This window comes from Pipra filicauda, unplaced genomic scaffold (assembly GCF_003945595.2).
Source record: "Pipra filicauda isolate LSUMZ 115617 unplaced genomic scaffold, ASM394559v2 scaffold113_size4260070_pilon, whole genome shotgun sequence".
Taxonomy (NCBI): Eukaryota; Metazoa; Chordata; class Aves; order Passeriformes; family Pipridae; genus Pipra; species Pipra filicauda.
This window is the reverse complement of record NW_024103585.1, coordinates 3,023,462-3,040,078: the sequence shown is the minus strand read 5'-3', so window position 1 is coordinate 3,040,078 and position 16,617 is coordinate 3,023,462. Positions and strand designations below refer to the sequence as shown.

Genomic DNA, 16,617 nt, shown 5'->3' with positions numbered 1-16,617 from the left:
ACCAAATTAGGGTATGTTCATCTGAAGCTGCTTCTGTTCTGTAGGAAGTGTCATTGGTACACTGTTGTGACTTATTTTTAATCACAACGAGTTAATAGTGGGAAGTGGAATCAGTTTCCGAAACTGTAACATTCCTCAAGGGAATAGATAAATAGAGATGTATTAGATGAGAGAAGTCCAGGATGCTTCCACCACATCGAATCTCTAAAAAACCACTTTGGAAACGTATTCTTAAACATGTAATCCCGTGCAGTCTAAATTTTATTTGCATAATCAAATATTCAATCTGGAAGTGGTAAAATATCAAACCCCAAACCAAATTAAGAAATGAAACAACAAAACACCAGCTTACAGGGTGCTACCTACCCTGAGTGCCAGAGGAGGTAGGAGAAGCTGCATACTGTTGTGCGGAGAACAGGGCTGTTACTGTGTTATGGCTCTGTGGGGTTTCTGACTCCCAGTTTTACATTTTTGCTCCTCAGTGTGGATTTTTGGCTGAGGCGACTGTGGTAATTGATTATGCACACAGTTTCATTGGCAAACCGCAGTGAAGCTGGGTTCTCGTACTATTTTGTCATTGCTTACCTGCTTCAAGCAGGAGGAACTGCTAGTCCTATCCACTAGAAATAGAGCAATTGCATTAAAAAAAAACCCAAACCACTAAGTTCTGTGGTCTCCAAATACAGAGGTGTTTGATTTGTCAGAGGACTGTAAGAATGAATAGGAACAAGCCCAAATGACTTCATTCATTTACAAGTTCAGAGTAGCAGAGCAGAGACTGCTATACTTTAAGTACTTCCGTCATCCTGACAGCATTTCTAACTCCCTTTATGGAAGACAGACATTAATCAAGACATGCTGTGTAGGAACAAATCACATGAAAAATTGAAGGAAAAAAAGCAGGAAGCTGCAAGCAATTACGACAGCAGTTGTGTACTAGCAATTGGAAGGATATATACACATAAGCAAAAGAAATTACCACCAAGGATGAAAAATGCAGGGCTAACTATGCAGCTATAGCCATCTATAACCTGCACTTTTTGTCTTTGAAACACATAATATTTTTATTAATCGAATCACACAGATTTTGCTAAAGGAGAACTTTAGTATTGAGATGTTAGGTCTGGAGAACAGGTAGCTCACAGAGGTATTACTTGAACATTATGAGAAGGGTTTAAAGACCTCCTGAGCAGCTGTATTTTTTTCTAAGCTTTTGGTTTTTGGATTGTACAACTTCTAAGTCATATCTTTTTTTCCATCTAAAGATTCTTTTTATAGGTGACTCAACTAACAGAGGGATGATGTACTATCTAATAGAAAGAGTGAATAAGACTCTTCAGGAATGGCAAAAGACTCATGATGTTAAATGTTATCATAATATCAATGAGGGGAAAACATTTATCAGTTACTCCTACTACCCCCAGTTCTGGATGAATGCAAACCAGAGACCGAGTTTTGAAAAAGCACTGGAACAGCTGCTGCAGAGGTACTGTACAAACTCTATTGTACCCTTGTTTGTATTATTGTTCTATTCGCAAATGTGTTTAACACATTTCACAATTAAAGACGGTAAACTATTACGCATAACGTGTGCAGACCATGTTGTGTGATTAAAAAAATAGTAGAAAATTACATCAGGCCTCTGATCAGGGTGCCAGATACAGTTCAGTGAAATGCAATGCAATGCAGTTAAAATGTTTGCCATCTGTTTTAAAGCAAGATGTGTTGTTTTTCTTTTCTGGGTTTCAGGTCACGTCCCCTGGAGAACACAGACCAGACTGTATTAATTGTAGGTGGTGTTCAGTGGCTTAATTCCAATCACCTGCAAATTATCCAAAAGGTGTTGAGCAGGTAATGCTATGTACTTGGTGTTATTCCAAGATTTGATATGATAAATTATGAGAAACAACAATTTTTAAACACAAAAATTTCATTTGTTTTTTCATGGGTGTGCATTTAAATGGCTTTGAAAAAAAATAAATATACATTGTCTTTTGATGTTTCTGTTAAGTAAATATTCAAGGTGAGGCCACACCAGTGTCCTGCTCTACTCTGCAATGGTGTAGCCTCACCTTGAATACTGTGTGCAGTTTTGGTCATCACAATATAAGAATGACATTAAGCTACTAGAGAGTGTCCAAAGGAGGGCAACGAAGATGGTGAAGGGCCCTCAGGGGAAGCCGTATGAGGAGCAGCTGAGGTCACTTGGTCTGTTCAGCCTGGAGAAGAGGAGGCTGCGGGGAGACCTCATTGCAGTTACAACTTCCTTGTGAGGGGAAGAGGAGGGGCAGGCACTGATCTCTTCTCTGTGGTGACCAGTGACTGCACCCAAGGGAATGGCCTGAAGTGGTGTCAGGGGAGGCTTAGGTTGGATATTAGAAAAAGGTTCTTCACCCAGAGGGTGATTGGGTGCTGGAACAGGCTCCCCAGGGAAGTGGTCACAATATCAAGCCTGCCAGAGTTCAAGAAGTGTTTGGATCATACTCTCAGGCACATGGTGTGACTCTCAGGGTATGGTCCTGTGCAGGGCTAAGAGTTGAACTTGATGATCCTTGTGTGTCCCTTCCAACTCAGCATAATCTCTGATTCTGTGATTAAAATGTTTGTCCTTTTTTTTTTTTTTTAATTTCCCAAACAGGGAAAATCTATCAAATATCCTGGTAATTATCAAATCCATAGGCATGGGCTTTCACCTACCGGTGGATGGAATACATTCTCTATCACAAGTAAGCTATAGTACATTTTGAATGTTTTTTCATGGAAGATTTGTCATTTCAGCATTAATTTTGCTGTCTGGTCAAAATACGTTACAACCTCTGCTGAGCAAGCTTTAAGTGGATCAAAGAAAGATTAATGTTTGTATTTGCTCATGCTGCTTACTAATATGGATTCAAACCAATTCGCCTTATTTCAAGGATTCCACTGCAATCAGAGAGCCACTGGAGATGCTGTGCTTGGTCAGCTGTCCCAAGAACCAGAAGAAGCTCCAATATTAATCCTCTTGTCCAGGTTGAGAAATTGAGCTAGGGATAAGCAGACTGCTCCTTGTACCACATTGAGCACAGGCCCTTCACAGGCTTCCTCCGTGTTTACTGCTGGATCAGATTCACTGGTCTGGCTGCATTGCATAACTCTCATAAATCTACTTTAACTCACCTGTGAAACCAGAACATTACAGAGCAGCTGGAATGTACCGGTGAATCCAGCCTGTTATTTGTATGTTAACAATATGTTACAGTTAGTTTAAATCATATCCAAGACCCTCAGAGTAACAAATGGGCTCATTTCAATGCACTTTTGTAACTCATTCAATTCAATATTTTTATTTAGAATTTGGACATTAATTCTTTATTCTCTACACATAAAATGCATGGATGAGAAGCAGTAGAGGGCAGAACGGAGTGCATGATGCCTACCAACACTGTGTGTCATGCTCCAGCTATTCACAGGTGTCGAAAAGAGAAAATTATTAGCTTTCATAGATTACATACAGCACTCCTTTCACATTGGGGACTGGTGCCCACGTCTTTTTGCAACCATAACACACTGCTGTATTCAGTGTGTGACTTACTGCTACTCTCACCCTTCTTTCTGCTACAGAGACTACCCTGTCTGATTTTGCCAATTCTTTCTGTCTAACTATCTACCTTTTCTCTACCGAATGTCTTCTTATTGATTCAAACAATTTTCTTAATTTATCTGGATGACCACAATAGAATACAGTAGGGAAATTGTTGTCATCAACATGAAGAAACATTTTCATAGCTCCTGCCACAGGTTTCAGTAGAGTTCAGTCCTAGGAGGAAGAAGAATTTTGATGCAGGGTAGGTGAGGCAAGAATAAAAAGAGTATTAAAGGCTTCTGAGGAGTACCTTTTTATCTTTTTTATTCAGTAAATTGGCAAAATTCCAGAAATCAACTATGATGAATAACTGACATTCTTTTCTCTTTCAATATTGGAATCATATGCCAAATTACCCATGTGGTTTGGGTGCTCTAGGCTTCAGGACTACCACAGCTACTCTCAAAGCTCTTCTATCTGCAGTGTCCAATCCACCACCTTGCCACCTTCATGGCTAAATTTTTTTCTATTGTTGGCCTTCCTGCAGTATCTTCAGAAATAGTAATCTGTTCTTCAGTATAACCATTTTTAAGATACCCATGTCCTTTACTCCTTTTTAAGCAACAGCCTCAATGAATTTGATTATATTTTAAACAACCTTGAAATCTTCCTGTAAAGGAAGCTGCACAACTACTGAAAAGTAATTGTAATTTCTGCAAACATCTACAACAGCCTTGGAGTAGCAGCTATTTCCAAGAGTGAATTTATAGTAATTCATGCCTGGAGTATAACATCATTGCTTATTCAAAATGCAGTTTTGCTATTCATTCCCATGGCACAATACCCCTTAAACAGCCCTTCTGACAAGACATTGTAATATTTTATCTGGAATGCAGGCACAAATACAAAACCTGTGGAATGAAAACTTGATTATTCTGGATACAGCAAAAAATTTGGGCTATGAAGTGGTTGACACCTTTGTCATCACCATGGGACGTTACAAGGAATTCCTGCAAGGGAAGTGTGGTTGCCATTTCCATGAGGTAATAATTTACACTTATATAATTTCCAGGTATTTAAGATATTTTAACTGTCAGGTGCTTAGAAACGAAAAGGTATGCAATGAGGTTAGCATTGTGACTCAAAGTTAGGCCTGAATACAAATCATGGGTACAGCAGTTTGAACAGGGCACTTGTCCCTCGCTGCTTGGAGTGTAAGGCCACCCAAGGACAGGCTGAACTGCTGTAGTGATAATTCCTCAAAATAAGAATAAATGTGCTCTTCTGCAAAGGTAACTCATATAAAAAGATGTTGCACAGTTTCCAGGTTCTTATATTATTTGTTATGTGCTATATAACCCTGCTGCTTCTTCATGGACTGAGTTTATCTTTTTACCGTACCTCAGTCTCACAGGTTTTCTTCTGATGGCTTCCCAACTGAGCAGCTCAGTGCACACACATCAGATCATAAATACAATTAAAATGGAGCTTAAAATTGAAAGACCAATCTCACTGCTATGTATCTGTTTTCCCTTGACTGAGAAAAAATTATCTGGGATAGTTACAGTAACCAACTATACAAACAGAAGTGCAAGTGAGAAATTGCCTGTGATGCTACATTCTTCATTCTTATGAACTGAAATCTGGATTGTTTAACAAAAGATTAGGAAACTACCTCAAGTTATTTAACTAAAATCTGTTTAGAGCCATAAGACTGGGATTCTCATATCTTTCAGAAAGATTGTGTTTTCTCTGAGTGATCAAAAGAGAGGTGGAAATTTTGATAGAATGAAATACAGAATGAGAACAAATTGTTACTGAAAAGTTAAAACTGGGGGGCAAAAAGGGTGCAAAAAAAGATGGCTCTCTGAAATCAAGAGTTAATAAATTTATAATGTTTCATAGTCAGCTGGGGGCTTTTAGCCAATAAGAAGCTACGAGTTCGAAAAAATCTCAGAAATTTGATATGCCATTTAGAATACAAAAACTTAATTCTCATGGAGAAAATCCTAGGATTTTTTTTTTATTAGAGTTATCAAAAGCACGTAAGTGTTAAAAAAGACTAACACCACACAAGTGAAATGCTAGTATTTTTTCAGCATAATTTTAGGAATTTGTTTTCTGTCAAAATAAATTACTTTAAGTAAGAGAGACCGTCAAATGTTTTCTGAACCTCTCAAGGATAAACCGCCTTTGCTTATTTTGCCAAGTCATGCCGATTTTTCTGTAAGCCTCACTTCTGGCCAAACCTGTCCCCAGGACCTGAATGTGTTCAGGGTTAGCAGAGAAGCTCTGTAGAGTTTTTCAGGTACAAAGATGGGCCATGACACCAGGAATGAAGTGGAGGTACTAATTTTTGCTGTGAAAAAATATCACAGCAAAAAATAACAATCTAAAAATAAAGGTGCCTTCATCAGACACCCACAGTATACACTGGAAACCGAAATATCCTGTGGCTAATTAAACCTACGAGTAGTTTAAACTAAACAAACTGAAATTCAGCGGTGATGATCGTAAAATTCAAGCATAGGCTCCAGAGTGTCCTTCTGGTGTCTGCATATGCTAGCAAGTCTATTTTCTTGTAGCCTGTAGATTATATTTAACTCTCTTAGCCACAGCAGAATAAAACAATAACTATAAAGCTTTGATTTTTCTCCATAAATACACAGGCAGAAATATTATCTCAAACACAGTCTACCAGATAGCAAATGCATTTCCAGAAGAGTCTGGGGAGTCAATTGACTGGAACTGGTTGGGACTCTGCTCCGGTATGAGGCTGCCTGGGACAGACCACAAGTTTGGGAGTGTTATCAGACCCATCTGATCTCTAGTGCTATGTGTCAGCCTCACAGCTGGTTTCCACCTCAGCTCCCCAGCAGCTCACATTTTTTCAGGCCATTGCCATGGCCTCTGTAGTGCTTTGGGACCAAAATCAGCAGGTGTGGCTGGTTAACCAGTCCTTTAATCTACTCTGCTCAGAACTTGAGAGGCACAAACACAGCTCAGTACAAATGGAGTTAGAAAAACGGAGTAAGTCACAGAGCACATATTTATGTAATGGATAAATCATCCCATGGAGTAAATGCCTCCCTCCATTTTACCCAGAGAGCTGTATTTGCTCTTGTTTCTGTGCCGGAAGAATCTCAACAGAAAGTATGCGTTTCTGGGGAGGATCACTGGAGAATTTGGCCCACAAAGCTGTTGTTAATGAAGCTTGAGAGGTCGTTGTGCCTAAAAGAGGCACAGATATGCCCAGGAGAATTCATCAGCCACTAAAATCCAGACTTGATCCTTGAGGAAAGCAAAAAGAAAGTCCTTGAATGCTTTTGATACCTCGTTAGTTTTAACAGTTTTGTCATCAGCTTATTTCTGCATCCTGGCATCCTGGCAAGTGGAGTTTCATCAGGTGCTGAAGCAGTTTGCACTAGGAAAGTGGCATTTTGCCTCTGAGGACAGAGCCAAGAATACTGTGTAAAACCCCAGCACTTTTCATGTTTTCTGAAACCAGATGAGATAGATTAAGTCTGTTGCTTTGTACTTTCACTTGCTTTCTCTTTAAAAAATGACACTCCTAAATGCCCAGAAGATGACACTCCCCTATAATTGCCATCTGAGCTAAAGCATGGCTGTGCTGGAAGGGGGGACTGGCCATTCTCTGCAGTAAAAAAACAAGAACTGAAATGCCCTCAACAGTTCTCATTTAGTTCCCAATAGCTGTCTGAAGAGAAAGCTGTTTCCTCTGATTGTCCTCAAAAATTGAGTTCCCACCAACCCACTTCAGTGTGTCTTTAGGGTGAGCCTGATAGCATAGAAATCTGCACCTCTGTAGAGCCTTCAATCTTTGCTCAGATTGCCAAGGGATCTGGGCTTTCAACGGGATTATGTTGAGCTGAGACAAACTATCTTGCATAACCCTGGTACTTGCTGCCCAAACATACTTCTAGTTCTGTGCACACACGCAAACTTGATTTTTTACTTATCTCATTCTTTTAAAATGCTTATGGAGAAGCAGATTGGGCAGCACTTATAAAGACCATTATAGAAGCTATTTTTAAATTCAGATTTATTTCCTATTTTAATGGCAATGAAATCAAATCATGGTCACAACATAGAAACTAGCAACCTTGGGATTTTGGTATCTTAATCAGTGGCTGGCTGACTGCTGGATGAACATTAGATTGCATTCCTGGGAGATTATGCCTAACAGGAATGCAGTTTGGGTGATTGGTTCAAGGTGGCATCATTTTGAAATAGTTGTAAGATTTAAGGCACTAATTTAGAAAAATGAACCTGCAGTAACTGAAGAAAAACAAATAATAGCCCTTCACTTAACTGTATCAAATTGATCAGAGGATATATTAATTTTCTACATGGGTAGTTCCTGGTCCTTTTTCAGTTCAGCTGGCTTCCTCATAGCCTCTCTACTCAATCTTTCAAGCCTTTGCACATGTTACTCCTTCACTCACACTTAATTTTGTATGATTTGTTTCGTTTATTATAATATTCACTACATATGAACATTTATTCTGATTGTTCAGTGGCAGTAAATATACCTTATATTTTTTAAAAGCTAACATGCTTCTGAATAAATATGTGCATTAATAAATGAATTCTGCATTTTCAAGCATGTGCTGTGATTGATATAGCAGGAAAACTGATGGGCATCAGAGCTATCAAGTCAGCATATGTTTACTTTTTAAAAAATAAGTTAATCACTTGTCTCCTTTTCTGCTTTCTCTGGATTTGCCACTGCTGAGGCTGAGGTCTTCTGTCCTGCATATGCGCAAGGTTCTGAAGTTTTGCCTCTCTTGAAGTTGCTTCATTATTCATCAGTAACTGAGTGTTCACTGAGACAAGATCTGCAGCATTTCACAGGAGACCACCCTCCCCAGTCATTAGGCTCCTGACAACCATACCTTTCACTTTCTCTCTTATTAGTTCCATGGGCATTTGTTTATTCCATTCGAGTTGAACCTGATAATCCCAGAGCTTTATACATACTTGAGGGGCCAAGGTGCATCAGTTTGGCACTAGTTACTGAATCATGTTATGGTTATGTCAGGTGATGTGAAGTCATGTGAGGCCCTGGGGACAGGGATGTTAAATTGCACCATAACTCCCTTCTTGGAGAAACATGATACATGAGTGTTTTCATCTCAACATGGGGGTGGGCCAGGTTTGCATCAAGACCTTAGAGTGAGACATTCTCATAGTTAAGACAAGGCTCTTAGCTGAGTCACAGTATTTGTTCCTCAAGCGCTTAATATCAGAGCAGGATTTAAACCTTTCTGCAGTTTGGGGCTGTCCTTTGTTTTTTGACATGCTGAATATACAGACAAGCTCTGAGTATGAATTTTATTGTTTTCCGTAAACTGTCTCTAATGAAGAGAACAGAATCTAATATACATTAGAATTAGCATTACAGAATCTACTGAGTATAATGGGCCTATGCATTTAGATTTCAAGACTTAAGATCTTGCACTTTAGTTAGTATGTAACATAACAAGTTGGCCATTAAAATACTGTTTGCCAGCAACTTGCAGCTCAAGGTAAAAGTATCAGGACCTGCTTTGTGCACAACTGCCGCAGCATTTCTGTGCACACAGCTGTGTATCTGTCTTTCTAGATGCAGGCAGAAAGCACTCACATATGTCATTTTTTTTGCAGGTGGTGAAATCCAATCCCTCTGAAGAACAGCCACACATAACAATGACGTTATCAAGGCACTATACACTGGGGAAATATTTCGGTGGTCAAAGCAAACCATCACAACTGCAGGACTATGCAACAAATTCTCACTCCCCATATCATGTCCGAGGTCCAATAAATCAAGTATATTCTGAAATCCTTCTCAGCAGGCTCTGTGCAAGTAAGAGGGAGCTTGTCAGCACATAGTCTCTCTTGGATATAGTGCTGGTACTAGAGAAATACCACTACGGGAGTGACAATTGAAGGATGATTGAGAATTTTTACATGCTTCCTTGACTGACTGAACATACACACAGAGTTTGGGACATGTGGTATTTTTTCAAAAACATTATGAAGTTGAAATATGCCCTGGTAACTCTGTTGTGTCAAAATGGAAGGTGGAGAGAAGAGAGGAAGTTACTTGAACTGTTGCCAAAGACTAGAACAGCTGTAGCTCAAGCAACTGTGTATTTATGATAGTAAAGAGAGAGAAATATATTTACTTGAACATTTGGAAAGGACTGCTTCAGTTCTTCAGCACTATATAGTTTTCTATTTATAGAGACACTGTAATATTTGAATGTATTTAGAAACTGACTACATTCCATTTTAAAGAGTTTTATTTTATATAGATAGATTCCCCCTGAATATCAAACCTTTTCTCGTTATACACTTGGTTTATACAACTGAAAATGTCTATTAGCATTTTACTGATGATGCCAAGTTTGAACTCTAGTGTTTTTAGTGAAAACACACCTCTTCTTTATATCTTAGATGGAAGAGATATCTACTCTATTTTTTTGCATGTTCTAAAGCTAATAGATAGATTCCTTACACTTGAGAATGAGTGTAACAGTTTCAATGTAACATGTAAATATAGCAAATTTGTTAACATAACTTTATTTATGGTTCCAGTTTAGGAGAGTGCCCATATGCAAGAAGAACACTTAGATAAGTGCTTCAGTGTCTACCTTGGCCTGTGAGCCAAGCAAGTATTCCTCCCACATGGAAGTGCCGTTTCTTTCATGATTTTCATAAAATACTTGCCAATGTGTGAAGCCAATACCACAAACATAAGAAAAATCCCCTTTTCAAGCACACATAAAAACTTCAGGATCTGGTTATTAATCTGTCATGAGGAGCGTGCAATGCAATGGCAGCAGATTTACTGCCAGCATCCCATGCTTGGCAGGGACAAGACCTTTTGTGAATGCTAGTTTCAGTTCAGACCTTCTCTGAACTGCAGCTTCATGCTGGAGCCCAGCTACATCAGCAATGTTTGCAGACCTTCTGTGAGTGAAGCCCCAGGGAGAGGCTGTCTGCTGCTTCCCTGCCGCAGTGTTGGCAGCCCACTCATTCACAGTTATGGTGCCATGATGGGAAACCAAGCACAATCCAGGTTTAACAGCTGAGTGACAGGTTAATGGCAACCTATAAGACTGTTGTCCCTACAAATTATCCAGTTATGGATTTTCATTAATCCAGTCATGCAGCAGGCAATTAAGGCACCGCTCTCTCCCACTGTCGTTAGAGAAAGGAGTCTGAAGCAGGTAAGTGCAGGTCTACGAAAAGATCTACTGAGTCTGTGTCATGCTTTCCCTTCACAGTTTTACATATAATCTTCCATTAGCTTCTAATTTGGGAAAGGAAGCCTCAAAGCATGTCACAGAATAAACAAATTACAGCAAGGAATCATCATCTTATTTACCTTAGTAGTGCTAGTAGAAGTAGGGCTAACAGTTCATGACACAACATTTGGGGTTTGCCAAAGATCCTTAAACTCAACAGTCTGTATGCCCAGCTATAGTTTTGTGAATTCATGCTCCTTTAGGTGAGATATGTAGGGATGCAATGAGAAATTGTTATGCAGTATGGAGTTTGGCTTCCTAGGTAATAGGAGTATCCTCAAAAAGAGGATCTGGCACATCTAGTTTAGGAGACCTTCCACTATGCTGAAAAAGCTCCTAATTTAGACAATTACTCACATTTTGTGAGATGGTGTGATTATCTCTGTTTCTGTATAATATGCTGCTGATTGCTTACAGTAAATGTCTCCAAATTTCTATGTAAGGTTTTCCCTGGTGTGGAGCTTTGCTTGAAAGATGGGTCAGGAGCTGTGCATAAATACAGAAAAAACAGCATTTGTTTTTGAGCAATATGATTATCTAAAGAATATTGTATGCAAATTATATAATATATTCTCTTGGGTCTGGAATTCCAGAGCTTCACAGCCTTAAAGCTGAAAGATATAATATCATGTCATTATTAATAGGTGATGCAAAATAGAGCCAGATGTCTTCAGTATTAAGATGATCAATAATAGGTGTATTACAGTTCTGCTTCTGTTAAGATATGGAGGTTTTTTGGTAGCTCATTTAAATCCACATGCTGTTACTGCTATTGTTCTGTACACAAATGTCTTTAAGGTATGAACTGGGTTTTTATGTTTGGGTTTTTTTAACCAAAGCCTATTGATGAAAAGGAAAGAGCTGACTTTGTTATACTGTAGCTGATATCAGTGAATGTGCAATTCATGAGTTCTAGTTTCACCACAAAATGGTTTACACGTACTATACACCCAGATGTCTTAATATTTTCCAAATCCTAATATTTTCCAAGTGTTTTGAGTGGATATTTTCCTGTGTTTTCTATTTCTTACATGTCTATGTACATATATATTTGTCTGTACAGAGTCATTGGTACAATTTGCAAATTGATCTTTATTTAAATGAGTTCTTTGAATAAGCTTTTTTGAACACTATATATGATCCATGTAGTCTTAGGAATAAATAAAGGAAATGCAGACTAAAACAGGTACCAAGCTACATTTTCATTTCATAACTTTAAAATATATCTAGCATCTCTAGGTATGTGAAAGATGAGAGCTGAGATTGACATGCAAGGATCGCTTGCTCATACACATTAAAATTTATGGATTAAGACAATAAAAGAATCACTGTGTTTGTATTCCAGTGAGAGCATGTATTGTTATCAATGATTTACTCTAGAATTATCATATCTGCTGTGATGTTTTGCCTAAATAAGCATTAAAGTGTTCCTATATTCCATATATTTACCTCAGTCCCATTACTTACCATTAAAATAGCAAAGGACCTAATTGTCAAGGTGAGTTCCACCTCCTAACACAGATATAAGTGGCCCTGAAATTGGTGGTAGGATTGAAATATTCAGGCTGGGAAACAAGTACACTGAAAAGTAAAGTTTCCTGCTCAAACATTCCCAGCAGCACATGGAGTTTAGAATAGAACCGGGGTATACTTTAAGTACAGGTAGAGAGAGACTGGAACTATGCTGCAAAATAAATACTCTGACATACAGAGCAGTAACCTCAGCTCTTATTACATCCCTTTAAACTCTAGCTGAAGCTGGAGCATAATTTACCAGTGTCCAACGACACAGCATTGCAACTCCTTGTCTCTCATATTAAATATTACATAGATGTTGAACTGTGAGTTTGAGCCTTGCAGGATAGATGGCCACCATGATCAAGTCCATCCTAATGAGTATCTTTGGAATAACTGGCTATAATAAAAGAAGATTTCTCTATTTGTAGGGAAATGCCTTGAGAAGTCCTCTCTTTCACAGTGTTAAACACAAGGCCTTTGTTTTTCTCTTCTGTCACATATTTAAGGGACATCAAAGTCAGTTTATTTGCTTAGTGGGTGGAGTTGCAGGGCATCAAATTACTTCAAGGTTGAAATAACCACTAATGGTTATGCTTCTGTTGCTATGTTGAGCCAAAGAGAATGCTTTGAAGATGCAGATATGTGTGATATTAAGTTGACTGCAGTCCAGGGATCTTTCAGATTACTTTTTTAGAGTAAAGCAATTTTTAGAGGTGCAGTGAACTATTTGGCTTAGAGTCAAACTGCTAAACAAGTCTCTGTAGGCTTACATGAAAAATACAGTCTTACCTTCTTGTTTGCTTGCTAGCCTTGCATCTGGCTTGTTTTACCTCACTGTTATGACTATCTGTACTGGCCCTACTCCACATTAGTCTTTTTTTCAGATGACCTTAGAAGTTTGTGTTTCATCAGACCAGCAACTTCTGAAAATCTAAGATGTGATTGTTGCAAATTCATGCATTTTTCACAATTCTTCAAAGTATCAGTGATTACTTTAATGTTTTTGTCAATTCCAACAGCAAAAGACATAATGAGTGCTACAGAGGTAGAACAAGTTTCTTCTCTGGGGCAGTGATTTTCTCTGATGAATTTAAAATAGCTGTGTTGTGTTAAGTAGTTAGTTTGCATTAGCACTTAGCTCTTCATGGAACTTGCCCTTACCAAGCAAAAATCCATCTTTCAAACTCCACCACCATCTTTGCACTTGTAAATCTTCAAAACACCAGAACAGTCAGTGTATAATGCAGGCATACCTGTGTATTGGTGCTGCAGTATTTACTGGTACCTTCACACTATCCATTGAACAGAAAAGCTCTGACTACACAGTAAAAATATGCATTTTAGCCTTACTCGCCTGTGGTTTGATTGTACTAAAAACAGTGCTACATGACAGTCCAGGCCAGTACCTACTCAAGTCATTAACCTGAACGGTCAAGATGAGCCTGTAGGGTCACAACAGGGTCTCCTGCAGCACAAGTTTCTCTCGCAATGGACTTCTCCCTTTTCTAGGTTCTTTCATCTGGCTGGTTGGCCAGGTCCTCAGCACTTGTGGTAGCCCTTCCTGCAATCCCTCAAAGACGTTCAACGACCTTGGCAAGGGACAGCATGTTAAGGAGCCCTGAACTGAAGGTCAAGCATATGTTAAAATGAAATCTGAACCGAGGTCTTTATGAAACACAGCATTTATGCAGCATCACCTTGATTTCCTCTAGAACTGAACTTCCCTAATGAGGAGCAGGATTCAGTCCTTTTCAGCTGAAACTCAAATAACAAGGTCTTTTCCCAGCTTTTGACAAACTTTATCCCCACTGCTTGCTTACATGGAATGAAGGGAGGGAACTGCTTTGCAGTGAACCTAGTGTTTACCTTAGTGAACACTAAGCTGTGTTCACACGTAGTCAATGCAGTCGGCATTTCCCTCATATACCCCACTGTGGGGACAAAATCCTCCCAGCAGATGGTTTTCACTATTGTGATTTTTTATCTGTCTTGAGCAATGCAGTTAAAACAGACAGTGCCTGTCTCAGTGTCTGCCAGTAATGTTTGCCCGGGTGCCGCTCTCAGGATGCTGGGTAGATTCTGGGTGAAGACAAGACTGCAGAATTAAAATCCTTGAGTGAGGAATCAAAATGACTCAGACACCTTTTGACAAAGGCAAGGCAGTCATGAAGATCTCACTGTAGATCAAGTGGGTAAAGTTAAAGTTGTCAGGAGCCCTTTAAAGTCAGTAAATTCTGTGGATTATTTTCAGGGTTTGAAGACCGGATCTGTATTTGGCAGAGTTTCTCACTTGTCATGTTCCAAAAACATCTTTTATGTTTTCTTTTATTCTTGTCATTATCAGCTTCTCTGTTATGATTCGCTGGGACCAAGGAGTTTGAAGCAATATTCTACTCTGCCTAAAAATAATTGTGTAGCCTCCGCAGATGGTAGTCAAGTCATCTCATAGACCAGAGAAGTTTTATTATTTCTGAAGGGTTTTGTTCCTTTAAGTCCATATGCCAGCTCCAAAGTTTCTTTATATTTACAGAAATTTTTAGTTATGATAGCTTTAATGCCTCCAATGTATTCAAAGAAACCTGCCAATCCCTATTTATCCTAATAGGATGGACTTTAGGCCTTGAAAACCTGACCTTGCAAGCCATTAGATAATGCAGCACCCAGCATGATGTAGCCCAAAACCGGCTTCCTTTAAAATAGAGAATCACAGTCACATCTTCATCTATAATAAAGCAATGTTCTCTTCTACCAAAGTTTTTACTGGAGTGATTACAATTTGATAGGTGTGGTTTTTTTCAGCTCAGGGTGTTTGTCAAGCTCTCTTTACAGCAAATGGTATCTATTAGCTACTGTAAAATCCTGTTTCAACATCCTTTGAGCACTGTATCCTGCGCAGTTGTTATAAAACACAGATATACAAGGTGGTAAAAGGTTAAATCATAGCAGTTCTTACTGTTCCACCCATTACTATTCCCTAAATTCTACATTGCATCATTTCTGTGCAGTAACAAAGAGTCAGGGTGTAGTAACCTCTTAATGCTGGCTGTCTGCACAGTTCTCTAGGCTGTCTGCATAGTCTGTAGAACAGTTCAGCTCTGAAGCCTTGATAGAGTTATCAAAATAGCACACCTTCAACTGTGAAATGCATCCAACAGAGCCTGCAGACATATTCAAAACTCACCTGTTGGGTCAAGGTCAGCCTGGAAATCAAGGACAACAGCTTTAGAGACTGTTTTCAGGCATCAAAACCTGGTTTCCTCCTTAACTTTAGACATTTAACTGAGGCATTTTAATTTTGATTGTGGTCACACTAGGCTTCTTTGTAATCATCACAGGAAGACTGAAATCTGAATTATTCTCTAGAGGTGTCTATTGTTTCTACAATATTTTTTACTGTAAAGAGAATCTAAAGTAACTCTCAGATTTTTCTGCTTGGTGACCAAAGTTTTGAGAAAAGAATATCAGTTCAACAGATGAGTGGTTGTGGGATTCCTTGCATAGGTAGATGTTTTTACATCCCCCCTCTGTTCCTTGAGACCAGGATCACAAGTCCACTACCACCACCACCACCACCACCACCAGGATATGCTCTCCAGCATGGAGAACATGGAACATTCTCAACATCTGCTCTTGGAGCTGTTTGATTGTTTAACTCTGCGCTGGGTCAGAGGGAAGCCAGCCCTGCAGGTATTTTGGTGAGCTGAACATTTGATGGTAGCATGGGATATACAGGTTCAAGACCTTTCATTTGGGTAAATGAAGAACAAATCTCCATCTACTGCCTTACAAGAGGGCTAGATGAATGTCACTATGTGAGAAAAACAGAGCTGACAGGCACTTAACTCCTGAAAATAGCAGAGATTCTTTTTCAGGTTTGAGGCCATATCAGAGATAGTACCTGATTGGTATTTGACAGCTCCAGTTTCTAGCATTTATGCCTGTATCAGAAGTGCATGGAGAGCCCAAGTAACTTAGGGACTGCTGACCCCTGTGCAGTAAAAAGGTCTAATAGGTGTTAAAAAATGAGCCTGACATGTTGGTCACATCCCCTATTTTGGTTCTGTGAAGAATTTATTGCCCTGAGCACCTCTCCACACCTCAAACACACAAATAAACCCCAACATAACTTCCCTCTGTGTGGCTTATAGCTATTTATGTAATTGCTCTCCAGCTCAATTAAAAACACTACAGTATATAAGAGACCTCTATGAATTAAAGTGT

At 39.1% G+C, this 16,617-nt stretch overlaps 1 protein-coding gene across 1 annotated transcript in view; it reads left to right on the top strand.

The window, feature by feature from the left end:
* CPED1 (cadherin like and PC-esterase domain containing 1) overlaps window positions 1-12,061 on the top strand; it is a 147,610-nt gene extending 135,549 nt beyond the window's left edge. Inside the window, exons 19-23 of the mRNA XM_027720851.2 lie at window positions 1,266-1,486; window positions 1,750-1,851; window positions 2,639-2,726; window positions 4,459-4,605; window positions 9,230-12,061. Coding sequence (XP_027576652.1) covers window positions 1,266-1,486; window positions 1,750-1,851; window positions 2,639-2,726; window positions 4,459-4,605; window positions 9,230-9,457 — 786 coding nt within the window. The 3' untranslated portion in view covers window positions 9,458-12,061. The remainder of the gene's footprint in view (window positions 1-1,265; window positions 1,487-1,749; window positions 1,852-2,638; window positions 2,727-4,458; window positions 4,606-9,229) is intronic.
* Window positions 12,062-16,617: the final 4,556 nt, after the last annotated feature.